We start from the raw sequence: 27,237 nt of genomic DNA, 5'->3' as shown, positions 1-27,237 counted from the left end.
AAGCAGGGAAACAACACAGGCACGAGGAACAGGGAACCAGAGTGACAGCTAAAAGAGGGGGGTGTAGCCCCTACATGAATTTTGTACAGGGAGAATTTTGTTTGGGCGCCAATGTAGATAAACGAAAATGCAGAATTTAGCAAGGAGCCCGTCCTTGAGCACATGAAACTCCTCGTAAGTCAGTGGTCTCCCAACTGATCCAACTTTGTAGGTAGAGCAGTGAGACCCTCCATGATCGAATCCCAGCTTTACTGACAGTCACAGTCTGCTTTTCGACAGCTCTACCCAACGCACACCAGGGCAACACCTAATCCAATCAACAGAAACCCAGTGATCAAGGTTCCAACTAGATACACATCCTCAAAATATTCCAGGGAGAGAGACGCGAGACACAAACCATAGCACGGCTCGTCGTTGTTTGTACGTTTATGTTTAAGTGTATGTGCGCTGTCTGTGCTCATTCGTGTGAAATAAAACGTAACGTTTGGAGAAACGTAAAGGGATTTCTGTCTTGTCCGTCGCTTTGCGCCCAGCGTCACATAAATATATACATTATGCAGCAATTAAATAAAATTACAGTTTACAATTAACAAGTATTTATAAGTTATCAAATATAAAGTATAAAAAAAATGAGAATAAATAAATCTACCATATACATATAAATAAATTTATAAGTGACTGATAAAGTGATAAAGTGACTGCGTGTTTGATAAGGTGGTTGTGTGTCTGATGAAGAACAGAATGGAATGGACCACGTGTGTTATGTGTTTAGTGTATCTGGTGAGTTTAGTGTTCAAATGACCTGAGGGTAAAGGCTTCTCCTCAGTTAGTGTGAATTTTTCCTCCTAATTCTCCATTTCCTCCTGGGATTCTTCTTCCATTTTTATCTGGTTTTTCTCTGGTTTTTCTCAGTCTCAGATTTTCTAACATTTACTTACCTAAATTTTAGTCTGTAGTTTTAGGGAAGGTCTTTTTGTTGTTTTTTCTCTCAGTCCTTAAGGTAGCCAGCTCACCACACACACCCTGGTGTCCTATGTTTGCTTTTCCTCTGGTTAAAATTTTTGCCCACTGTTGGCAACCCCGATGTAACAAATAGAGCACCATCCACCACTAGACATACAGACACCGTGATTTGCACACAAACACACACTGTAATTTACACACTCACACAGTCATTGACACACACTCACACAGTCTCATACAGAGAACATGAGCTTGTGTGTATGTGTGTACATGTATTGAAAGACATTGTGTGTGTGTGTGTGTGTGTGTGTGTGTGTGTGTGTGTGTGTGTGTGTGAGAGAGAGAGACATTGTGTATCTACTGAGCTTTACTGAGTTTTTCTCCTTCTTTCTGCAGACTGTTTTCCTGCAGTATTACAGAGGAAGGCTGTGCTGCTCTGTGTTCAGCTCTGAGGTCAAACCCCTCATCACACCTGAGAGAGCTGAATCTGAACCACAATAAACCAGGAGACTCAGGAGTGAAGCAGCTCTCTGCTCTACTAAAGGGTCCACATTGTAAACTGAAGAAACTAGAGTGAGTTACTGATGTAATGTCTCTTTACACACACGCACACACACACACACACACACACACTCATGACAGCTCTGTCTCTCACACGAACATTTTCACTGAACTTTTTTCTTGCATACACATACACAAGATGATCACTATCTCTGTTTCATACACATATACAAGCACCACATACCTCCATACATGTCTGCTGTGAGCCTGCTTTTGAATTAATCAACTCTTTGTGTGTGTGGGTGTGTGTACATGGAAGCGACGTCTGGGTGGGGGGATTGTACTGAGCTGTAAGTGTGAGGAGTTTTTCTTCTTCTCTCTACAGTCTGTCTAACTGCAGTATTACAGAGGAAGGCTGTGCTGCTCTGTGTTCAGCTCTGAGGTCAAACCACTCATCACACCTGAGAGAGCTGTCTCTGAAATATAATAAACCAGGAGACTCAGGAGTGAAGCAGCTCTCTGCTCTACTGGAGGATTCACATTGTAAACTGGAGAAACTAATGTTAGTTTCTGACTTACTTTATTTTTATATATGCACATAGTTAATATACCTTTTCACTCTAACACACACACACACACACACACACACACACACACAAACTGTATCTCTCACACAGAGAAACAATTTTCCCTTCATCATGCACATGGACCTACACACGTTTTTATATGACTATCAAAAGACAAAGACTTAGAATACCTAAATTACATAGAGATGTATGGGCAGCAGAGCACAAGGGACAAAGACTTTTAATCCAAGGAACAACCTTCTCCGAAGAATGTATCAACATTCGGGAAATCGAAGAGAAGCATTAATCGTAAACAAACAAGGTTGCCTTGGTTTCAGTTGGAGTACTGTATGTGGAGTCTTTGGCTATTGGGAGTTTAATATATAAAACATACCCGGATATGTTTGTTTTGTTTACGTTAGCCACTTAGCCGTCATTAGAGTTAGCAATTAGCATAGAAGCCACTTGTAAATAAACATCAAAACAACTATCAATATTAAGTTAACTGTAACTAAGTACTTTACTCTCCACAATTATTGTTTTACAGGAGTGATACAGGACTCATTTGACTCATGTCTTAATGAGAAAACTTTATTGTAGTTATATTTTTTACTTTGACGCTAGTATCTGGAGTATCTGTTACCCAATATCACCACCACGTTAAGATCGTTTTACACCGACACAAATAACCGGGAGGAAAATTTGTGATGCTTTCTATATGGTTTTGGGCGTGAAAATTTACATCATTGTTAGTGTTATTTAAATAGTTTTCAGATGTGGTTCTTGCTAAAGCAAAGTTTAAGATGGGAGCTTACATTTTTTCAAAATCCTGTTGGTGATGAGAGACAGAAAATATGCAATACATGTGTCACGTCTGGCTCCATCCCCCTCTACTAGCTGTGAATTTCTGTTTTCCTCTCTTTCCTGTGTCAGTGTTTTCCCTGCCTCTTTGTCCTGCCTTCATTTGTAACCCTGCCCCTTGATTATTGTTCCCACCTGTGTTTTGTTTAGTTCTGGTTGTTTCAGTTTTTTCAATCTCTGAGGTGTCTAGTTATGGTGCGTGTTTCGTTTTCCTGACTTCCTAGCTCACGTCTATGTTGCGTTTATTCCTAGTTCTCCCCGTTATCCCTGTATCCTCGTCACTGGTTTTGTCTCTCGTCCTCGTTGTATTCTTTGTTATTTAGATTTACTGTAGCCAGTGATGTCAGTAACGCGTTACTCTAATCTTACCACTTTTTTCGGTAACGAGTAATATAAAGCGCTACTATTTCCAGTCCAGTAATCAGATTAAAGTTACTTATCCACGTAACCGTGCTTTACTATTTTTATTTTCCCTAGTAAAAATATGTATTTTTACTTTCTTCTTGGCTCAGTTCTACTTTTGCGTCTGACCGTAGCGCTCGACTCCGCACGATGCGAGCGACCCTGTGAGAGCGCGAGCACGTTTTACAAGTCATTATTTTGCAGTAACGATATGTGGTAGTATAAAGAAATTGTGACGTTCGGGCTACGCCAAGGACGAGACACAGAATCCTCGATTTTGTAGACAGACGCCACTTTTTAATGCACACAGGTATTGCGCAATAGCGCACGAGAAACACACACGAGTCACACAACGTGCAGACTTAGACAACGACGAGCACAGGACACTGCGCGAGCGCACATTAAATAGGCAAGACACGTTAGCCCCACGTGATCACGAGACGATTCACAGGTGAAACTTATAAATCACACGACAAAAACCCCCAACCACGTATATCCACTGACGCAGACAAAGCACGTGGACAACGTTTACACACGCCCAAAAGGGAGGGGCCGGGGTCCTCAACGTGACAGAAATACCCCTCAGAAACAGGGGAAGGAACATTTACCTGAAGAATTTTAATGTTGCACTGTGTTCCACGTTTGAAAAGTGCTGGAATTTTGACTAACGTAGCCTACTTTAAAATGCTTGAAACTGTAATGGTATTTCCGTTTCACAACAAATAGCTGTCTGACTGAACAGTTCGCTTGTATTACGTTACCAAATAAATGTACAAATAATACCGTGCACCTACACAAACGTAATGTCAGGAGATACTGTAGCGACTACTACTGCTCACGGTGAATTCCCTAACGGACACTTGACCACTCAAGGAGTCTTAGCCCTTTAAGTGACACTGGGGGGGCGGTGCCTGCGCGCGCCAGGGTTGCGTTATCAATAAAGTTTTCCTGCTCGGGATTTTTGCCTCGGTTACTGCTTTAATACATTGTTACTGTTAAAAATGCACTTCCAATAAAGTGAGTATTGGAAAAATAAATTTTGCTGCTGAATGTAACTACTAAAGTAACTTGTAATCTAACGTAGTTACTTCTAAAATCAAGTAATCAGTAACGTAACTAAGTTACTTTTAAAAGGAGTAATCAGTAATCGGATTACTTTTTCAAGCTAACTAAGCCATCACTGGCTGTAGCAGTATATGTCCATTGTCTTTTGTTAACATTTTTGTTTCCTCGTCGCTATTTGCCTGTTCACCATGTCCACTGTCGTGGAAATTCACCGTCACAACAGCCAAGGTCTCTCTGTAAGAAGAGTTACGAGTGCTCAGAGAGTGTCAGTAAGTGAAAGCAACACACACACACAGAATGGTTACTTCACCAAAATCACTCTAGTTTATTTCACATGATGCCAGAGATATCAATGAGATATGATAACAATGAGATATGTTAGTACCAGTAAAGCCTACTTAAGCACATAAATTCTGCAGTCCTAGGAAAAACTTGCTCTTGCCAGGCACAGGTCTTCTGTCTGGAACATGTGACCTGTCTGGGACATGTCACCTGTCTGGGACATGTCACCTGTCTGTAACATGTCTCCATTCCCGTCTTCTCCCTGTCTAATCCCTTGACCCTAAGGGTGACCTTAAATTTCCTCATTTGGTCACAAGACAACGCTATGTTTAAAAATACTCTCAGGAGAAAGTAGAAATTCAGCATTTTCTATAACACCACTTCATTTGGTCTATTGTTGCATGTGTTTCCCCGTGCTTGGTTATATTCCCCTCTTCAATTGGTGGTTTCATTTAAAAAATAAACCTTGTTTTCCTGCAAACGTGATAACGTGGAAGTGGCCGATAATGGGTGACGGCTGACAATAGGTGCTACCAAGGTAACATATAAAAGTTATTTTCCATCTCCTGTCCCTAAGCTCATCCTGGCATTGACATGAGACTTGACTTGGACTCTAGCCGAAAGATTTTGTAACTTGACTTGGACTTGTATTTGGAGACTTTTGAACATCTCTGCTATTGTGTCCAATGCAGAACTAAGATCAAGTAACACTAATATGTGGAACATAAAAACAAACATATTTTTTGAGACTCAACAGTGCATTTTCTGTAGAGTGTAATTTCCAGAAACCAGATTGCATCTAATTACATAAACAATAAAAAGAGAAACATACTAATTTAAAAAGAGATGGTAATATTAATAAGTGTGACGGGCAGGGTGAGCAACTAAATAGGAAGCGATCACGCCAAGTCTCAGGGAAAGAGGATGGTTTAATAGAAAGTGCGCAAACTAAAAACCCGTGACATTGTTCCAGATTAAGGAAATAATAACCAGCAGTCAACTGGTACAAAGACAAGACATAAATAGACGAACAAACGACCCTCAGGTGAGACGGATCACGGGCCCCGCCCACCTGAGGGACGAACATCACGTGACCAAAAACAGGACCACTGCCGCTGTAACCGGGGGCGACCGGCAGGGGCCCCCCCCACAACGTGACAGTAAGACTAATGTGTAAGATTAATAAGTAATATTTAAGGCTAATAAGTAGATTATTGAGTAAGGCTAATAAGCAAGAATAATACGCTTGGCTAATAAGATTTAGGATTCTTTGATTAATTTGGCAAAGTAAGCCACCCAGTATTCTTTTACTCTTATTCTTTTACCAAAGACCCCAGAATGTTTCCAAAGTTGCTCAATCCATTAACATTTTCATTTATATCATCATTTATATCATCCATCAATGATGAAACCAAGGTGAATGGAGGCTTTATTCCTAATCTTTAGAGGTACCATTTCACAAACAACATAAAACAATGCTTGTTGCTATTCAGATTGAAACTGATCCACCAAACCATGTCTAATAATACGATAATGATGTCAATTTAGGACATATGGGAAGATAAAATACAGTTTAACATTGGCAGGTTTAGCAGGATGCAGTGACAAGTTAACACACTGATAACAGAGTGTTAAGTGAATAGCGACTACAGACCATAGTGCTCAGCAAACGAGCAATTTTAACACATTAGACACATATGTGTGAACACGTATACAAACAACCACACCCACAAGAAGTACATATATGTACGCAGACGACATATACACAGGCCCAAAGGGAGGGGTCCGGGAGGGGAGGGGCTGTAACTGATGCTGTAACTTGACATGCAGAAAGATTACATATGTATTTTTCATATGTATTATTCGTGTGTATTTTTGGCTGTGTATGTGTTGAGCTGTAAATGTGAGGAGTTTTTCTCCTTCTCTCTACAGTCTGTCTAACTGCAGTATTACAGAGGAAGGCTGTGCTGCTCTGTGTTCAGCTCTGAGGTCAAATTCCTCATCACACCTGAGAGAGCTCAATCTGACTGACAATGAACCAGGAGACTCAGGAGTGAAGCAGCTCTCTGCTCTACTGGAGGATCCACACTGTACACTGGAGAAACTACAGTGAGTTACTGACTTGCTGTCTCTTTATACACACACACACACACACACACACACACACACACACACACACACACACACACACACACACACACACACACACACACACACACACACACACACACACAGGCATACTCACACCAATTCTGTATCTTTCTCAAACACAAGTAAATATTCATTTCTCTCTCATCCACACTAAATAACAGTTAAAATAATTAAAAACTAAATAATCACTGTGCTCAAATGTGAGATGTTAGGTAGCAATGGGAGTGTGACAAGTAGCTCTGCTTCTGTGACTGGTATCAGTATTCAAAATGAAAATTCAAAGTGAAAATTTTGATACAAATGATTTTTTTACAGCGGTCGATCGGCCATGATTAGTCGTCCAAATTTTAATTCTTTAGATTGGAACAAAGGTCGCTAACTGCCAACATTGCTAACAAAACCCTGGAAGCCAGTAACAATCCAAACAGCCTTCATAAATACACCCACAAAGCAGTTGTACCAACTGTAAACTATAAAAGTGAATAAATATATTTTCTATTATTTAGCAGCAACTTTAGCTGCTGTTCTTCTAAACCAGGTCTATTCAACTATATTTTTCTGTGGGTCAGATTTGGCAGAGGGCTCTGACCTGTAGGCCAGAATGTAATTTGTTGACGAGGGGGAGGGGGGGGTATGTGTATAAAATGTAATTTTTCTCCACGGGGAGATGGGCCACGGGCCGGTACAAGTTCATTAAAGGGCCGTATCTGGCCCGCGGGCCGCCAGTTGTATAGCCCTGTTCTAGACTAAATTAGCAAAGTTAGGACACTGAGAGAGATCAGTTTGATTTATTCTACATGGAGAAATCCTCTTGGAGAAGCAAATGAGGGACAACCGACAGACAAGTTATTACTAAACAGTGGGCTAAATAAATACTATTGGTGGATTAACTAAGCAAAACGAGAGACTGAACTTCAACTACGCATACAAAACCACATAGAAAGATACAAAGTGTGAAAAGCTACAAAGTACACGGGGAGAACACAGCCAGGACACGAGATAAACAGGGAACTACCAAACACGAAACAAACAGAACAAACCACTTAAAGAGTGTATGACAAAACATCATATTAACACTTAAGAACATAGACGAGGAATAACACACAGGAGTGACCAAGCTATGAACACCAAAACAGAAAATAACAAATGGTTGCGAAAACATAAGTTCATGAAAAAACAGACCAGCAAATAAAGAAACAAAAGCAGGAGTATAAATTAAAACCTAACGGAGAACTAAATTGAACACGAATTGAGGGGCGTGGAAAATTAAATAAAAAAAACTCTGGGGTTAATGATAATAAGTGCATTTATAATAAATAACAATTGTAGTATCATTATATATAATTAATTATAATTATTTATATTTAAGAGAATATAATATTATATATTAAATTATATCTGTCACGTTGAGGACCCCGGCCCCTCCCTTTTGGGCGTGTGTTTACGTCATCTACGTCTCCTAGTCTGCATCTGTGGATCTCCGTGGTTGCGGTTGTGTCTTGTGCTGATTCGTCTCACCTGTGGCTCGTCTCGTCATCACGTGGGGCTTATGTGGTTTGTCTACTGTGCGTTCGCGCAGTGTCCTGTGCTCGTCTTTGCCTGAGTCCACACGTTTACGTTAGTGTTCTGTGTGTCTCCGTGCGCTTCGAGCGCAATTTATGTGTGTAAATAAACGTGACGTCGGTTGTCAAGTGGGAGTTCTGTCTCGTCCTTCATGTCGCACCGAACGTCACAATATCGTTTTTAATTGGTTTTATTATTTTTTGCCAAACTGTTAAGTGGTACTGATTTCAGTACTCAACACTACATACACCACAGTATCTGTATGGGTATTTACTAGTGCTGTCAATTCCAGGTGCCGCGATTAATAGTCCTCACCAGGATTTTGTTCAGGCTTCCTGGATTGTGTTGATTCTACTAATTTTACCTGGATTGCTAATTAGAAAATCTAGCAAGCTTGAGCAAAATCCTGGTGAGGACTTTTAATCGCGGCACCTGGAATTGACAGCACTAGTATTTACTCTTTAGGTGTGAGGTTTTTGAGCAGGAGATTTCACATAAAACTCCATTAACACTGAAACATTGAGGAAAAGTCAGTCTGGCACAAATATTCTTTTTTATTTTGTCTGACCCCTTCACATTACCACAAACACAACACAAAAATGTGTGTATTTGTAATCGCTCCATCCACATCACTAGTTTGAATAACTACAGACCCACGTCCTGTAGATCACGTGTCAGGGCAGGTGGAACAAGGCTTGGCAATACAATACTGATTCTCAGAGTACACACAGTAGCAGTTGTCATCTAAACACTAGAGTAGATGTTCTAATATCACACCACAGTGAAACAGAGTATGTTGTTTTCAGAGGGGATTTTCCAACAGTATTTCAGTTAATTTTTGTTCGAGAGGCTGACTAGTTTTACGTTGTACTGAGTGATTCTGTTCTCATGCATTTTCTTTCCAAGCATGTGTAATTGTGCTTAGAGTGTTTAAGAGAGAGAGAATGAGATGTTTGTTTCTATGGTGATGTTACAGTTTTGCTGATATTTGCGGAAGTTTGTGTGGAGAATATAATAAGTAGTGTTCCTGTTTTTTTTCTTGTGATTACACTATGTAACACAAGTTTTGTTCCCAGCTTTTTAATGTTATATTCCAATTGCTTATGTCTAAAACAAATTAAAAATTGCTTACATTCTTCGCTTTTGTGACCACAACAACGAAAATTATGAATTTTTATTATAGAAACAGACTATTTTGCATCTTCTCATTTATACAGTCAGACTAAGAACACTATAAGCATTGCAAATTTACACAGATTACCAAAGTGTGTGGTTTTCCGAGATTTACGACTATACTGCAAATCAGTTTCACAAACCAATCCCCAAATATAGTCGCCCATCATGTTCTCATTATATTGTCCTTGGTAACAGCGTTCAAAGTTCATAATGTCCTGGTGGAAGCGCTCGCCCTGCTCCTCTGAATAAACTCCCATGTTCTCTTTGAACTTATCAAGATGAGCATCAAGGATGTGGATATTGAGTGACATCCTGCAGCACATTGCAGCATAGTTCTTTATCAGAGTCTGAATCAGTTGTACATAGTTTTCATCTTTATGATTGCCTAGGAAGCCGCGAACCACTGTGACAAAACTGTTCCAAGCCGCTCTCTCCTTCCTATTCAGCTTCTTGGGAAATTCACTGCACTCTATGATCTTCTTGATTTGTGGTCTGACAAAGACACCAGCTTTGATCTTTGCTTCAGACAGCTTAGGGAAAAGATCTTGAAAGTAATTGAAAGCTCTCTACTCCTTATCTAGAGCCCTGACAAATTGTTTTATGAGCCCCAACTTGATGTGTAGTGGTGGCATCAGCACCTTGCGTGGGTCCCAAAGGCAAATAAAGCAAGGATACTTAGTAAAACCACCTTCGAGGCCCATCAGGAATGACACCATTTGACACCAGCAGAGTACTTTTTGGCTCGTGTCTTTATAAAATGGCCACATACATAGGAAAATGCGTCTGCTGGATGTATGCAACCTCTTGATGCCATCTAAATTGATTAAGTTACTGTGTACTGTAAGGAAAAAGGACGTCTCTCCAAACTCTATAAAAATGGTCAATCTTTATTCCATGCAGTATCAAAGTACAAGAGTGTTCTGAGTATTCAGCAGAGCAAGATTGATCACCCGGTAGCAGAGTAACACACAATATATACATTTGAAAGTAGTGGTCCTTCCTAAGCTCCTCCTGTAATGGGTGTGGGGTGAAGTGTGAATACTGTCGTTATCAGAATCTGAATAGAGAATGAATTCACACCTGTCTGTCTAGGTCAATTCCCCTTTGTCTGTGATGGCTGTTGCCCACTTACTATGCAATCCCAATCAATTAGATCATGTCTCTCTGTCTCTCAGGAAGGGCTATAGTGTCCCTATATAACTAGTTATACAGCTACCTACAATTCTGTACAGTCCCAGAAAGTTCTAGATAATTCTGGACAGTTCTAGAAACTTCATGATAGTTCTCACAATTCCAGAAGCTTCTTAAGTATCTTGAAATATGGCGAATATCCTTAAAAATAGATCAATTTTAAAATATCATTGTGCTGACCACAAACGCAAAGTTTACAGTGTGTGTGTGTGTGTGTGTGTGTGTGTGTGTGTGTGTGTGTGTGTGTGTGTGTGTGTGTGTGTGTGTGTGTGTGCCTGCATGATGTTTACATTCATTTCACCTATGTGCAGTCGGATGGCTGACTGTGATCTTCATGACTGATCGTGTTGTATTCTTACAGTATCTGACCTGGACACCATACTGCTAACATCTGAATCCTGCACAGAGGACAACCAAAGACACACAAATATATGATTATACATGTGATTCTCCATGGTAACGTGTCAGCAAATATGTGTGAACATGACTGCAGCACAGGGCTGTGTGTCCTCCAGCATCTGGAACATCACACACACCTGACCTGGACACACACCTGACCTGGACACCACACACACCTGACCTGGACATACATAAGCACACCCGATCTCATCGGAAAATCCTTCATTCCTGTTTTCTAGGAGGCAGCACGGTGGCCTGGTGGTTAGCATGTTTTCCTGTCACTGCTAGGATCTGATAGTGTGCCTAGTGTGGAGGAAATTCTGTAGGGACCCCTAAAGCACCTTAGCCTATCTCTAAAAAGACACATGTGAGTTTTCCTTACTCCTCTACTATGATGTATGTGCATCTATCTCAGACTTCCACTATAAGGGACATGACTGGGGCACCAGTAGCACTGTATGATGTAATGGTAATAAATCTTGGGTTTTTCTAGGAAATTATCAGCCAGCCCAAATATCACTGTATGTGGGGATGGGCGTAATAAATATCATACATGTACATATACCAGTGTGTGAAGGGGGGAAACCCCTAAACAATTAAGCATAAACAATTCCCATCATCCAGGGCTGCATCAAAGTCCAGTGAATTCAGGGCCAAATAATTGCCGATTACCTCCATTTGAAATGGAAATGTTCAACTTATAAGTAAACCAAACACAGGGTATTGATAGTAAGCTTTAGAATAGATTTTAAGGTTCTAGTCATGGTTTTTAAATGTCTTCATGGTCTTGCCCCTCTTTACCTCAGTGAAATGATGGTTAGATATGTTCCAGTCAGGTCTCTCAGGTCTTCAAACAGTAATCTACTGGTGATTCCTAAAAACCGATTAAAGATTGGCGAGGGTGCTTTTAGCCACTATGGCCCAAAGCTCTGGAATTCTCTTCCTGAAGAGCTCAGAGGCATTTCATCCCTGCATAGTTTTAAGAACAGTCTCAAAACATTCCTGTTTAGATCCGCTTTTAGTTAAGAAATTCTCAATCTTATTTACTTTATTACATTATGTTGTCTATTATTTTCTAAATCCAATTATCTTAATAGTTTTATCTTATTTACTTTACTTCTTATTATCTTATTTACTTTACCTTTTTTACTTTTTATGTTATTTTAATATTTTTATCTTTAATTTCTTTTAACATTTTCCTTTTGTCTTTTTGTCTTATCTCCTTTTAATGTTTATTTTATGTATACTGTAAAGCACTGAGTTGCATGTATGTATGAAAGGTGCTATACAAATAAAGATTATTATTATTATTATTATTATTATTATTAAGCATAAATTTTATTTATGTATGAGTCGTGGGAAGAATCAGCTTGCTATGAGAAAATATTGCTGGTGGTATAATCACAGATGAATGTAAAGACTGTATTTCAAAGTTGTGCACAAAGCATTAGATTCTTTTTTTTTTATGCCTAATTTAACTTTTGTTGTAGATACCGCCAATTAATAATTGGCATTAGGGTCAGGCAGCAAAATTGTTGCAGAAAAAGACACAGTACATCCATCTAGAGAGACTGCTGGAACAGGTGTAGGTCCATCTTTATCTGTGGAGGCAGATTTAGCTGAAGACCTGTGTTGATTCACTTGGTACATGTTCTGATTGTCTTGGTTCTACAGTAGTGATGATCATTTATTTTGTTCATTTTGTAAATATTGAATTCAATTTCAATTTGTTGAGTGTATTGTAACCATGACGAATATTTTCAACTAATTCTTTGATTTGTTTTCAGTTTTCTAGTGAAATATTATGAAAAGGAAAGTGTATTTTGGAAAGAGATGAATACGTTGTTTTATGATTATTATTAGTAGTAGTAGTGGGATTTACTAAGTACATTATGTTTATACTAGTTCATATAGTTTACCAGGTGTAATGTTTTATTTTGCTTCAAATTTAATGTTAATGTAAATAATGTAAATTATTATGTACTATGTAATGTACATATAAACATATGTACATATAAATCTAAACGGTTGAAGTCATTTTGTTTTAAGCACTAAGTTTTTGGTTTCTTGTGTGTTACATATTTTGCTGTGTATTTCTGGTTGTTTTTGAAATGTATTGTTTGCATGGTTTTTAACTTTGAAATGTTTTGTTGATTATACTAGAAAGTATTTCCATATGCATGCTCTCCAAACAGGCAAAGTGTCACTTTTTTGGTTGTTTTTGGTTTTTTGGTTGTTGCTGTTTGCCTGTAGCTTAAAATTTTGGAGATTAACCAAATTGCATTTAACTCTTAGGGGAGGTAAGTTGTTGCACTCTTAAGTTAGTAACCTTTTAAGAATCTTAAATATTTTTAGGTATATAATAATAATAATAATAATAATAATAATAATAATATAATAATAATATTTATTTGTATAGCACCTTTCATACACACATGCAACTCAAAATGCTTTACAGAGTAAATAAAAAATAAACATTAAAAGGAAGCAAAGATAAGACAAAAAGAATATATTAAAAGAAATTAAAGATTAAAAGGAAACAAACACAATAAAATAATGTAATAAAGTGACAAATTCTAAAATAATAGACAACAATGTAATAAAGTAAATGGAACAGAGTTAGAGTTTCTTAGCTAAAAGCAGATCTAAACAGGAAGGTTTTGAGACTCTTCTTGAAGCTGTGCAGGGATGAAATGTCTCAGGTATATAATGAGGTATATTATACAAATCTCTTAATGTTTTCTAATATTGATGTAAATGCAGTATTTCCGGGCATATGTAATACCAGGGCATTCTTGTAATTGGTTTGACAGTACTGGTATTTTGAAATGTGCCGTGTGTTCGCTTGCTTCACTACTGCTGCTTAAATACACGTGACACCGGAAGTGTTTTCCTCCGAGTTTTTTCATTGATGAGGTGAGTTGATGCAGTGAATCTAATGTACCTTTTTAAAATTGCTTTCAAAGTATTCATAAAGTCTTGGTTTAAATTTGTGATTAACTAACCCAGTTAGTTTCCTTGTTCTCTCGCTAGATGTTTATTACCAGGTGATTTGATGTTATTTATATAACTAACTAGCTTTCCAAGCAAAGTTGAAACCGCGTTTTAGTGGGTCGCCTATTTTAACGACTAAACAAACACACCGTTCATCACTACAAATACTAAGATCGAGGGTTTCTACTAATCTACAGTTAATTAATTTAATTCGATTTGCCTTTCGATAGGTATTGTGCAAGGTGACCTATCTTAGTAGTAATTTAGTTTTGTGCATTGTTTTATTGTTCCTTGGTTTATGCGTCGTAATCGATGTAGCTTTAGTCAAGTTTGGTTATATTGCTGAAGGGGTCTAATGGCTGTGAGTAAAGAAGGAATTATGTTGTTAAACTAGTATGCCTGCTAGATTAAATTAACCTAATTCAGATTGTACAGTCCTATCATTTATGTGCTTCGAATGAATGTAATTCATCTTAGCCTAGTTCTCGAAGTATGATGTAAACATTATTTTTTTTAATGATTTCAGGTTATATCAACCTGAAATCATATATCAATTATTTTAAAGTACTTGAAGTGTGTGATAAAGGGAGAGTGGCATATGTTTGTGCATACAAAGGCAGGTTTTGGAATGAGCAGTGTTCTACACTTGGTACATACTGGTATGTGTATAATGGGTAAATTATGAATTGAATTTGATGAGCATTGTGTTTCAGTGGTGTTGTAGGACCGTAGCTGTACGCCTAAGGACTCTTATTTGTCCAACATGATGTCATATTATTGTCATATAACATGATGTCATATAATATTTTTCCTTTTTGTAATGTTAATTTCTTGTTACAAATGTGTTCTTTGTATTTTCGGAAGGTTACCTGTTGGTGAAAGAATATTGGACTGCTACAAGTTGAAGGTATGTTGTTTATAGTGTAGGCTATCATGAATGATTATAATGAATGATTTCTGGTGGTGTTACGTTTATAAATAGTACACAGAGCGTCTTGGTGAGTATGATGGTTGCCATGATTTGTAATAAGAATTTACCTGTAGTGATTCATGGAAACACTGCGGCATCTTTCCAAAAGACCAATTCAGTGTGAACTGTCCCTTCTGTCTTCTTGTGGTTTTTTACCTTTATTCATTGTGCTTTGAGGTTTGAAATCAGATTACATTAACTTAACCTGCATATTACGCATCATTGTTTTAATAATTAATGCAGAAAACGTGGAATATTCTGGTCTTGTTTTTGTAGATGCCACGTACCAAAGCTTCTCTGCGTTCAAAAGCAGCCAAGAAGAGAATGGCAGAACGGGTTGACGTTCCTCCTCGTAAAAAAAAGGCCTGCAACGATGAACAAATGCCCGAAATCCACCATGATGAAAATACCAGGTCTTTAATGATGCCAGTTGAATGTCCACAGAAATCTACAGTGAGAGGCAGCTTCCATCAAGCACTTCCAAGGTTCAGTATTAATAGTAACAAACAATACTAGTTCAGTTAATTTGATTCACATACACAATTTCTTGCTCATTCTCCCTAAACACACACACACTACTGCATGTCTCTCATGAATACACAGTGCCTGTGTTCACATGCATGCGTGTGTGTTTTGAGCTGTAAATGTAGGTTTTTCTCTTTCTCTCTACAGTCTGTCTAAGAACAATGTTAGAGACGAAGGTTATGCTGCTCTGTGTTCAGCTATGAGGTCAAACCCCTCATCACGGCTGAGAGAGCTGAGACTGAGCTACAATAAACCAGGATACTCAGGAGTGAAGCAGCTCTCTGCTCTACTGGAGGATCCACACTGTAAACTGGAGAAACTAGAGTGAGTTACTGACTGGGTGCCTTTTAACATACACAGTCTCTCTCTGTCTCACTCACTCACACACACACACAGTCCATATATCCTCCCCACATCTCCCTGCCATTTTCTCTCAGACACACACTGTCACTGTATTACTAAGATTCATATACACACTTTCTTGCCCATTCTCCCTATACACACACATTACTGCATGTGTTTCATGAACACACAGTGCCTGTGTTCACTTGAGTGTTGCATGCATGTGAGTGTTGATCTGTAAGTATGAAGTTTTTCTCCCTCTCTCTACAGTCTGTCTAACTGCAATATTAGAGAGGAAGGCTGTGCTGCTCTGTGTTCAGCTCTGAGGTCAAATCCATCATCACACCTGAGAGAGCTGAACCTGAATGACAATGAACCAGGAGACTCAGGAGTGAAGCAGCTCTGTGATCTACTGGAAGATCCAAACTGTAAACTGGAGAAACTACAGTGAGTTTGTAACTTATTGGCTCTGTATACATACATAGTCAGTATTCCACACACAGTCATTCTCTTCTCTCTCTCTCTCACACACACACACACAGAGTCAGTATCTCCTCCCTGTCCCATATACAGTCAATATCTGTCTTTTTTCTCTAAAACAAACTACCATTGTATTAATTGTATATCCATACACACACTTTCTTGATAACTCTTTCTGTACACAAACACCTGCATGTCTCTTGTAAATACACACACAGTGCCTGTATTCACTTTTTTACCCTCTACAGTCTGTCTTGGTGCGGTTTTCCAGAAGAAGGTTGTGCTGCTCTGGCTTCAGCTCTGCGGTCAAACCCCTCATCACACCTCAGAGAGCTGAATCTGAGCTACAATAAACCAGGAGACTCAGGAGTGAAGCAGCTCTCTGCTCTACTGGAAGATCCACACTGTAAAATGGAGATACTACAGTGAGTTACTGACGTACTGGTAATTTATACATGCAGTCAATATGCCATTTCCCTCTCTCACACACACACACACACACACTCGCACACTATATAATGGGAGTTTTAGTGAAGTGGTGCAACTTCATTTCAACCTTGTGTATTGATGTTATTAAGAATCAGCTTGCTATGAGAAAATATTGCTGGTGGTATAATCACAGATGAATGTAAAGACTGTATTTCAAAGTTGTGCACAAAGCATTAGATTCTTTTTTTTTTATGCCTAATTTAACTTTTGTTGTAGATACCGCCAATTAATAATTGGCATTAGGGTCAGGCAGCAAAATTGTTGCAGAAAAAGACACAGTACATCCATCTAGAGAGACTGCTGGAACAGGTGTAGGTCCATCTTTATCTGTGGAGGCAGATTTAGCTGAAGACCTGTGTTGATTCACTTGGTACATGTTCTGATTGTCTTGGTTCTACAGTAGTGATGATCATTTATTTTGTTCATTTTGTAAATATTGAATTCAATTTCAATTTGTTGAGTGTATTGTAACCATGACGAATATTTTCAACTAATTCTTTGATTTGTTTTCAGTTTTCTAGTGAAATATTATGAAAAGGAAAGTGTATTTTGGAAAGAGATGAATACGTTGTTTTATGATTATTATTAGTAGTAGTAGTGGGATTTACTAAGTACATTATGTTTATACTAGTTCATATAGTTTACCAGGTGTAATGTTTTATTTTGCTTCAAATTTAATGTTAATGTAAATAATGTAAATTATTATGTACTATGTAATGTACATATAAACATATGTACATATAAATCTAAACGGTTGAAGTCATTTTGTTTTAAGCACTAAGTTTTTGGTTTCTTGTGTGTTACATATTTTGCTGTGTATTTCTGGTTGTTTTTGAAATGTATTGTTTGCATGGTTTTTAACTTTGAAATGTTTTGTTGATTATACTAGAAAGTATTTCCATATGCATGCTCTCCAAACAGGCAAAGTGTCACTTTTTTGGTTGTTTTTGGTTTTTTGGTTGTTGCTGTTTGCCTGTAGCTTAAAATTTTGGAGATTAACCAAATTGCATTTAACTCTTAGGGGAGGTAAGTTGTTGCACTCTTAAGTTAGTAACCTTTTAAGAATCTTAAATATTTTTAGGTATATAATAATAATAATAATAATAATAATAATAATAATAATATAATAATAATATTTATTTGTATAGCACCTTTCATACACACATGCAACTCAAAATGCTTTACAGAGTAAATAAAAAATAAACATTAAAAGGAAGCAAAGATAAGACAAAAAGAATATATTAAAAGAAATTAAAGATTAAAAGGAAACAAACACAATAAAATAATGTAATAAAGTGACAAATTCTAAAATAATAGACAACAATGTAATAAAGTAAATGGAACAGAGTTAGAGTTTCTTAGCTAAAAGCAGATCTAAACAGGAAGGTTTTGAGACTCTTCTTGAAGCTGTGCAGGGATGAAATGTCTCAGGTATATAATGAGGTATATTATACAAATCTCTTAATGTTTTCTAATATTGATGTAAATGCAGTATTTCCGGGCATATGTAATACCAGGGCATTCTTGTAATTGGTTTGACAGTACTGGTATTTTGAAATGTGCCGTGTGTTCGCTTGCTTCACTACTGCTGCTTAAATACACGTGACACCGGAAGTGTTTTCCTCCGAGTTTTTTCATTGATGAGGTGAGTTGATGCAGTGAATCTAATGTACCTTTTTAAAATTGCTTTCAAAGTATTCATAAAGTCTTGGTTTAAATTTGTGATTAACTAACCCAGTTAGTTTCCTTGTTCTCTCGCTAGATGTTTATTACCAGGTGATTTGATGTTATTTATATAACTAACTAGCTTTCCAAGCAAAGTTGAAACCGCGTTTTAGTGGGTCGCCTATTTTAACGACTAAACAAACACACCGTTCATCACTACAAATACTAAGATCGAGGGTTTCTACTAATCTACAGTTAATTAATTTAATTCGATTTGCCTTTCGATAGGTATTGTGCAAGGTGACCTATCTTAGTAGTAATTTAGTTTTGTGCATTGTTTTATTGTTCCTTGGTTTATGCGTCGTAATCGATGTAGCTTTAGTCAAGTTTGGTTATATTGCTGAAGGGGTCTAATGGCTGTGAGTAAAGAAGGAATTATGTTGTTAAACTAGTATGCCTGCTAGATTAAATTAACCTAATTCAGATTGTACAGTCCTATCATTTATGTGCTTCGAATGAATGTAATTCATCTTAGCCTAGTTCTCGAAGTATGATGTAAACATTATTTTTTTTAATGATTTCAGGTTATATCAACCTGAAATCATATATCAATTATTTTAAAGTACTTGAAGTGTGTGATAAAGGGAGAGTGGCATATGTTTGTGCATACAAAGGCAGGTTTTGGAATGAGCAGTGTTCTACACTTGGTACATACTGGTATGTGTATAATGGGTAAATTATGAATTGAATTTGATGAGCATTGTGTTTCAGTGGTGTTGTAGGACCGTAGCTGTACGCCTAAGGACTCTTATTTGTCCAACATGATGTCATATTATTGTCATATAACATGATGTCATATAATATTTTTCCTTTTTGTAATGTTAATTTCTTGTTACAAATGTGTTCTTTGTATTTTCGGAAGGTTACCTGTTGGTGAAAGAATATTGGACTGCTACAAGTTGAAGGTATGTTGTTTATAGTGTAGGCTATCATGAATGATTATAATGAATGATTTCTGGTGGTGTTACGTTTATAAATAGTACACAGAGCGTCTTGGTGAGTATGATGGTTGCCATGATTTGTAATAAGAATTTACCTGTAGTGATTCATGGAAACACTGCGGCATCTTTCCAAAAGACCAATTCAGTGTGAACTGTCCCTTCTGTCTTCTTGTGGTTTTTTACCTTTATTCATTGTGCTTTGAGGTTTGAAATCAGATTACATTAACTTAACCTGCATATTACGCATCATTGTTTTAATAATTAATGCAGAAAACGTGGAATATTCTGGTCTTGTTTTTGTAGATGCCACGTACCAAAGCTTCTCTGCGTTCAAAAGCAGCCAAGAAGAGAATGGCAGAACGGGTTGACGTTCCTCCTCGTAAAAAAAAGGCCTGCAACGATGAACAAATGCCCGAAATCCACCATGATGAAAATACCAGGTCTTTAATGATGCCAGTTGAATGTCCACAGAAATCTACAGTGAGAGGCAGCTTCCATCAAGCACTTCCAAGGTTCAGTATTAATAGTAACAAACAATACTAGTTCAGTTAATTTGATTCACATACACAATTTCTTGCTCATTCTCCCTAAACACACACACACTACTGCATGTCTCTCATGAATACACAGTGCCTGTGTTCACATGCATGCGTGTGTGTTTTGAGCTGTAAATGTAGGTTTTTCTCTTTCTCTCTACAGTCTGTCTAAGAACAATGTTAGAGACGAAGGTTATGCTGCTCTGTGTTCAGCTATGAGGTCAAACCCCTCATCACGGCTGAGAGAGCTGAGACTGAGCTACAATAAACCAGGATACTCAGGAGTGAAGCAGCTCTCTGCTCTACTGGAGGATCCACACTGTAAACTGGAGAAACTAGAGTGAGTTACTGACTGGGTGCCTTTTAACATACACAGTCTCTCTCTGTCTCACTCACTCACACACACACACAGTCCATATATCCTCCCCACATCTCCCTGCCATTTTCTCTCAGACACACACTGTCACTGTATTACTAAGATTCATATACACACTTTCTTGCCCATTCTCCCTATACACACACATTACTGCATGTGTTTCATGAACACACAGTGCCTGTGTTCACTTGAGTGTTGCATGCATGTGAGTGTTGATCTGTAAGTATGAAGTTTTTCTCCCTCTCTCTACAGTCTGTCTAACTGCAATATTAGAGAGGAAGGCTGTGCTGCTCTGTGTTCAGCTCTGAGGTCAAATCCATCATCACACCTGAGAGAGCTGAACCTGAATGACAATGAACCAGGAGACTCAGGAGTGAAGCAGCTCTGTGATCTACTGGAAGATCCAAACTGTAAACTGGAGAAACTACAGTGAGTTTGTAACTTATTGGCTCTGTATACATACATAGTCAGTATTCCACACACAGTCATTCTCTTCTCTCTCTCTCTCACACACACACACACAGAGTCAGTATCTCCTCCCTGTCCCATATACAGTCAATATCTGTCTTTTTTCTCTAAAACAAACTACCATTGTATTAATTGTATATCCATACACACACTTTCTTGATAACTCTTTCTGTACACAAACACCTGCATGTCTCTTGTAAATACACACACAGTGCCTGTATTCACTTTTTTACCCTCTACAGTCTGTCTTGGTGCGGTTTTCCAGAAGAAGGTTGTGCTGCTCTGGCTTCAGCTCTGCGGTCAAACCCCTCATCACACCTCAGAGAGCTGAATCTGAGCTACAATAAACCAGGAGACTCAGGAGTGAAGCAGCTCTCTGCTCTACTGGAAGATCCACACTGTAAAATGGAGATACTACAGTGAGTTACTGACGTACTGGTAATTTATACATGCAGTCAATATGCCATTTCCCTCTCTCACACACACACACACACACACTCGCACACTATATAATGGGAGTTTTAGTGAAGTGGTGCAACTTCATTTCAACCTTGTGTATTGATGTTATTAAGTGTGAACATGTGTGGAACAGACATTTTTTGTATTGTGTGTATGGTTGTTGTATTACTTTGTGTTGAGGTGCAAATGTGAGATTTTCTGCTTCTCTCTACAGTCTGTCTAACTGCAGTATTACAGAGGAAGGCTGTGCTGCTCTATGTTCAGCTCTGAGGTCAAACCCCTCATCAAATCTGAGAGAGCTGAAACTGAACAACAATAAACTAGGAGACTCGGGAGTGAAGCAACTCTCTGATCTCCTGGAGGATCCACACTGTACACTGGAGATACTAGAGTGAGTTACTTACTGTATCTAGCCCACCTTTTTCTCTGACACAGATCATTACTGTATTAATAAGACATACACATACAGGCACGTTGTTGCTCATTCTACTTGCACACAGACCATTACTACATGTCTTTAATGAATACACAGTGTCTGTGTTGAGCTGTAAGTGTTTTTTCCCCATCTACAGTCTGTCTTGGTGCAATATTAGACAGGAAGGCTGTATTGCGCTGTGCTCAGCTCTGATGTCAAACCCCTCATCACAGCTTAGAGAGCTGAATCTGATCCTCAATAAACCAGGAGACTCAGGAGTGAAGCAGCTCTCTGCTCTACTGGAGGATCCGCACTGTAAACTGGAGAAACTACAGTGAGTTACTATAGTGTGTGTGTGTGTGTGTGTGTGTGTGTCAGTATCCCACCACACATGCTCATTCAATATTCCCATCGTGCAGTCAGTATCTCTTCATATACACACACAAACCCACTCACACACATGCACACATTTCCGTATGTTACTCACTTGCACATACAATTTAACTGAGCGTTGACATATGTGAATATTTGTAGCCTTAAGGAGTTTTGTAGTTTTAAGCAGATGGTAGGCGTTGAATGGGTGTATGTGATTATGATAGACAGAGACATGGAGGGGAGACATATTTACACGGTTTCAAAGTTCAGTAGGTTTTTAGTAAGAAATGCTAGGAATTTACTTAGACACAGTCTCACCGACAGCTGCAGTAACATAAAGCCTAAATGTACTTTATCATGTGGACACACACAACCACAGTATGAGCTGTTACTGAACAACTGGATATGAGCAGTGAGCTGTAGGCTGATTGTCTGATTAATGTTAAAGTTGGACACCAATAAGAATCATACCTCTTTGTATGTGTGGTATACAAAATTGATCTTCTGCATACAGTCTGATGTCTGACTAATGAGTGTGTATTCATGTCTGATCATTCTGTCATTTTCTCTCTCTTACAGTGTCTGAGTCACACAGGCGGTTGTACATATGAGTCTCTGGTAACGTGTGTTGGTGTGAATGTGCGAACATGACACCACACACACACACACACACACACACACACCCCTGACCTGGACACCACACACACACACACACACACACACACACACACACACCTGACCTGGACACCACACACAAGTTTTTATTAGATATACACTTGTGTATGAACGTAAAACAAAGGTTTATTAAAAAATCTAGTTTTATAAGAGAATCACATATAATATTAAAACAACATATCATCTTGTAATGCAGTGAGGAAGCAGGCTGAGCGAAGAGCATGTTATGTTAACGTTTATTACCAACCATACGGTACCATTCAGACAGACGACGTAATGGGACAAAGACGAGAACCGACAAAGACGTAACTAACGCACACTTAAATACACGAACATTAACAAGACACCTGCAACACGGTGTTTACAAGACCAACAACAGATGATATGATAAATAGAGGCGAACACACGAACGCAGACATACCTGGATATGGACTGATGGGAGGAGTCAAAAGGCTGTACACACCTCCTTCTAAATGGATTTTTCACTCAGTTTATTGTTTTAATCCATCTTATTATTTCAATGTAATAAGTTTTATTATTTAATAAATTTAATTATTTCGATGCATTTGTATTACGGTTAAGTACATTTTTTAATATGTACTTTCCTGATGTGATGGATTTGTTTTATTTTTGTATTTAATTATTTCCACAGTGTATGAAATGTTATACAAATAAATGTGTGCTTATATGAGAAGAGCAAACCTTTTGCATCCGAACATCATTGTTCAGTCAGTTTGCATTGTGTCTGTAATCAATTTGACTTAAAAATTCTGACCAACATGGTGGGTTTCCTTGGGAACCATTACCAGAGCGACAGCCTGCTGTAACAATGAGTCCCTGCAGCTGAGATAGTATTTGCTGTAAGTAATACTCGTGCCTCCCAATCACAGCCCCTTGATTAGTCAGGGCAATCCTGACCTGATCCATATCAGGAAGAGCAGCAGGGTCCATGTAGGCTGTGTTTCAGCAGGCTGAGGAAGTGGGTATTAGAGCAGTTAGCTCAAGGAGCTTCAAGGAAACAACTGGAAACACAGCTCTATCAAACACTGAAAGACTAACTAGGGACAAACTAATTTCTCTCCCCAAAAAACACTGATCAAAGAAAAACAAAAATGAGAAACAGACTGGTCCTTTGACTAGTTTTTCAATAATTATTAGAAAAGAAAGATTACTCGATGGAATGGAAAAGACTCGTGTAGAGACAAGAGAAAAGGAGCTCTGAAATATTTTCCCAGGGCTCCCAATCGAAATTACAGGTCGGTCATAATGGCAGCACAGTGGCTTGGTGGTTAGCACGTTTGAGGTGTTGAGGTGCAAATGTGAGATTTTCTGCTTCTCTCTACAGTCTGTCTAACTGCAGTATTACAGAGGAAGGCTGTGCTGCTCTATGTTCAGCTCTGAGGTCAAACCCCTCATCAAATCTGAGAGAGCTGAAACTGAACAACAATAAACTAGGAGACTCGGGAGTGAAGCAACTCTCTGATCTCCTGGAGGATCCACACTGTACACTGGAGATACTAGAGTGAGTTACTTACTGTATCTAGCCCACCTTTTTCTCTGACAGATCATTACTGTATTAATAAGACATACACATACAGGCACGTTGTTGCTCATTCTACTTGCACACAGACCATTACTACATGTCTTTAATGAATACACAGTGTCTGTGTTGAGCTGTAAGTGTTTTTTCCCCATCTACAGTCTGTCTTGGTGCAATATTAGACAGGAAGGCTGTATTGCGCTGTGCTCAGCTCTGATGTCAAACCCCTCATCACAGCTTAGAGAGCTGAATCTGATCCTCAATAAACCAGGAGACTCAGGAGTGAAGCAGCTCTCTGCTCTACTGGAGGATCCGCACTGTAAACTGGAGAAACTACAGTGAGTTACTATAGTGTGTGTGTGTGTGTGTGTGTGTCAGTATCCCACCACACATGCTCATTCAATATTCCCATCGTGCAGTCAGTATCTCTTCATATACACACACAAACCCACTCACACACATGCACACATTTCCGTATGTTACTCACTTGCACACACAATTTAACTGAGCGTTGACATATGTGAATATTTGTAGCCTTAAGGAGTTTTGTAGTTTTAAGCAGATGGTAGGCGTTGAATGGGTGTATGTGATTATGATAGACAGAGACATGGAGGGGAGACATATTTACACGGTTTCAAAGTTCAGTAGGTTTTTAGTAAGAAATGCTAGGAATTTACTTAGACACAGTCTCACCGACAGCTGCAGTAACATAAAGCCTAAATGTACTTTATCATGTGGACACACACAACCACAGTATGAGCTGTTACTGAACAACTGGATATGAGCAGTGAGCTGTAGGCTGATTGTCTGATTAATGTTAAAGTTGGACACCAATAAGAATCATACCTCTTTGTATGTGTGGTATACAAAATTGATCTTCTGCATACAGTCTGATGTCTGACTAATGAGTGTGTATTCATGTCTGATCATTCTGTCATTTTCTCTCTCTTACAGTGTCTGAGTCACACAGGCGGTTGTACATATGAGTCTCTGGTAACGTGTGTTGGTGTGAATGTGCGAACATGACACCACACACACACACACACACACACACACCCCTGACCTGGACACCACACACACACACACACACACACACCTGACCTGGACACCACACACAAGTTTTTATTAGATATACACTTGTGTATGAACGTAAAACAAAGGTTTATTAAAAAATCTAGTTTTATAAGAGAATCACATATAATATTAAAACAACATATCATCTTGTAATGCAGTGAGGAAGCAGGCTGAGCGAAGAGCATGTTATGTTAACGTTTATTACCAACCATACGGTACCATTCAGACAGACGACGTAATGGGACAAAGACGAGAACCGACAAAGACGTAACTAACGCACACTTAAATACACGAACATTAACAAGACACCTGCAACACGGTGTTTACAAGACCAACAACAGATGATATGATAAATAGAGGCGAACACACGAACGCAGACATACCTGGATATGGACTGATGGGAGGAGTCAAAAGGCTGTACACACCTCCTTCTAAATGGATTTTTCACTCAGTTTATTGTTTTAATCCATCTTATTATTTCAATGTAATAAGTTTTATTATTTAATAAATTTAATTATTTCGATGCATTTGTATTACGGTTAAGTACATTTTTTAATATGTACTTTCCTGATGTGATGGATTTGTTTTATTTTTGTATTTAATTATTTCCACAGTGTATGAAATGTTATACAAATAAATGTGTGCTTATATGAGAAGAGCAAACCTTTTGCATCCGAACATCATTGTTCAGTCAGTTTGCATTGTGTCTGTAATCAATTTGACTTAAAAATTCTGACCAACATGGTGGGTTTCCTTGGGAACCATTACCAGAGCGACAGCCTGCTGTAACAATGAGTCCCTGCAGCTGAGATAGTATTTGCTGTAAGTAATACTCGTGCCTCCCAATCACAGCCCCTTGATTAGTCAGGGCAATCCTGACCTGATCCATATCAGGAAGAGCAGCAGGGTCCATGTAGGCTGTGTTTCAGCAGGCTGAGGAAGTGGGTATTAGAGCAGTTAGCTCAAGGAGCTTCAAGGAAACAACTGGAAACACAGCTCTATCAAACACTGAAAGACTAACTAGGGACAAACTAATTTCTCTCCCCAAAAAACACTGATCAAAGAAAAACAAAAATGAGAAACAGACTGGTCCTTTGACTAGTTTTTCAATAATTATTAGAAAAGAAAGATTACTCGATGGAATGGAAAAGACTCGTGTAGAGACAAGAGAAAAGGAGCTCTGAAATATTTTCCCAGGGCTCCCAATCGAAATTACAGGTCGGTCATAATGGCAGCACAGTGGCTTGGTGGTTAGCACGTTTGCCTCTCAGCACTGGGGTCTTGTGTTCAAGTCCCTATCTGAGTGGAGTTTCCATGTTCTCCCTGTGTTTGCGTGGGTTTCCTCCAGGATTTCCGGTTTCCTCCCACAGTCCAAAAACATGGAGGTTAGGTCAATTGGCAGTCCCAGACAAATTCTCCCCGAGTGTGTGTCTGTGTCTCTCTCTCTGTTCAATAAAAACAAGTTGTTGTATGAATGTGTGTGTGCTTGTGTGTCCAGTGGTGGATGGTGCTCTGCCACTAGGGTCTGTCCTCTCTCCCCTTCCTGCACCCCATTCAGTCCCCCAGGGGGCTGTGGATCCCGGTAGAGAGTACGCTGTGCGCAATTGGCTGCCGCTTCTCGCCGGTGTGTGATTGGTTGTCTGAGATGTAGCTGTGTTAACAATTGTAAAGCACCTTGGGTATCCTGAAAAGGTGCTATATAAATTGGAACATTAATTCATTCATTCATTCAT

At 38.7% G+C, this 27,237-nt stretch overlaps 3 protein-coding genes across 3 annotated transcripts in view; all 3 read left to right on the top strand.

Moving 5' to 3' along the window:
* The window catches only part of LOC143482222 (NACHT, LRR and PYD domains-containing protein 12-like), a 59,811-nt gene extending 36,220 nt beyond the window's left edge, over window positions 1–23,591 (top strand). Inside the window, 12 exon segments of the mRNA XM_076980526.1 lie at window positions 1,360–1,536; window positions 1,850–2,026; window positions 6,573–6,749; window positions 16,680–16,856; window positions 19,508–19,550; window positions 19,890–20,098; window positions 20,286–20,462; window positions 20,751–20,927; window positions 21,209–21,385; window positions 21,640–21,816; window positions 21,998–22,174; window positions 22,795–23,591. Coding sequence (XP_076836641.1) covers window positions 1,360–1,536; window positions 1,850–2,026; window positions 6,573–6,749; window positions 16,680–16,856; window positions 19,508–19,550; window positions 19,890–20,098; window positions 20,286–20,462; window positions 20,751–20,927; window positions 21,209–21,385; window positions 21,640–21,816; window positions 21,998–22,174; window positions 22,795–22,801 — 1,852 coding nt within the window. The 3' untranslated portion in view covers window positions 22,802–23,591.
* On the top strand, window positions 14,101–16,402 carry LOC143482220 (ribonuclease inhibitor-like). Its single transcript, XM_076980524.1, has 5 exons — window positions 14,101–14,167; window positions 14,979–15,021; window positions 15,361–15,569; window positions 15,757–15,933; window positions 16,222–16,402. The coding sequence occupies exons 1-5, from the start codon at window positions 14,154–14,156 to the stop codon at window positions 16,400–16,402; spliced, it is 624 nt and encodes a 207-aa protein (XP_076836639.1). The 5' UTR covers window positions 14,101–14,153.
* Window positions 23,592–24,070: 479 nt separating the features above from the next.
* Window positions 24,071–26,167, top strand: LOC143482357 (ribonuclease inhibitor-like). Its single transcript, XM_076980701.1, has 4 exons — window positions 24,071–24,083; window positions 24,202–24,412; window positions 24,592–24,768; window positions 25,385–26,167. The coding sequence occupies exons 1-4, from the start codon at window positions 24,071–24,073 to the stop codon at window positions 25,389–25,391; spliced, it is 408 nt and encodes a 135-aa protein (XP_076836816.1). The 3' UTR covers window positions 25,392–26,167.
* The last annotated feature ends 1,070 nt before the right edge of the window (window positions 26,168–27,237 follow it).

The sequence above is a fragment of the Brachyhypopomus gauderio genome, chromosome 18 (assembly GCF_052324685.1).
Source record: "Brachyhypopomus gauderio isolate BG-103 chromosome 18, BGAUD_0.2, whole genome shotgun sequence".
NCBI lineage: Eukaryota > Metazoa > Chordata > Actinopteri > Gymnotiformes > Hypopomidae > Brachyhypopomus > Brachyhypopomus gauderio.
This window is presented reverse-complemented; position numbering and strand designations above follow the sequence as displayed.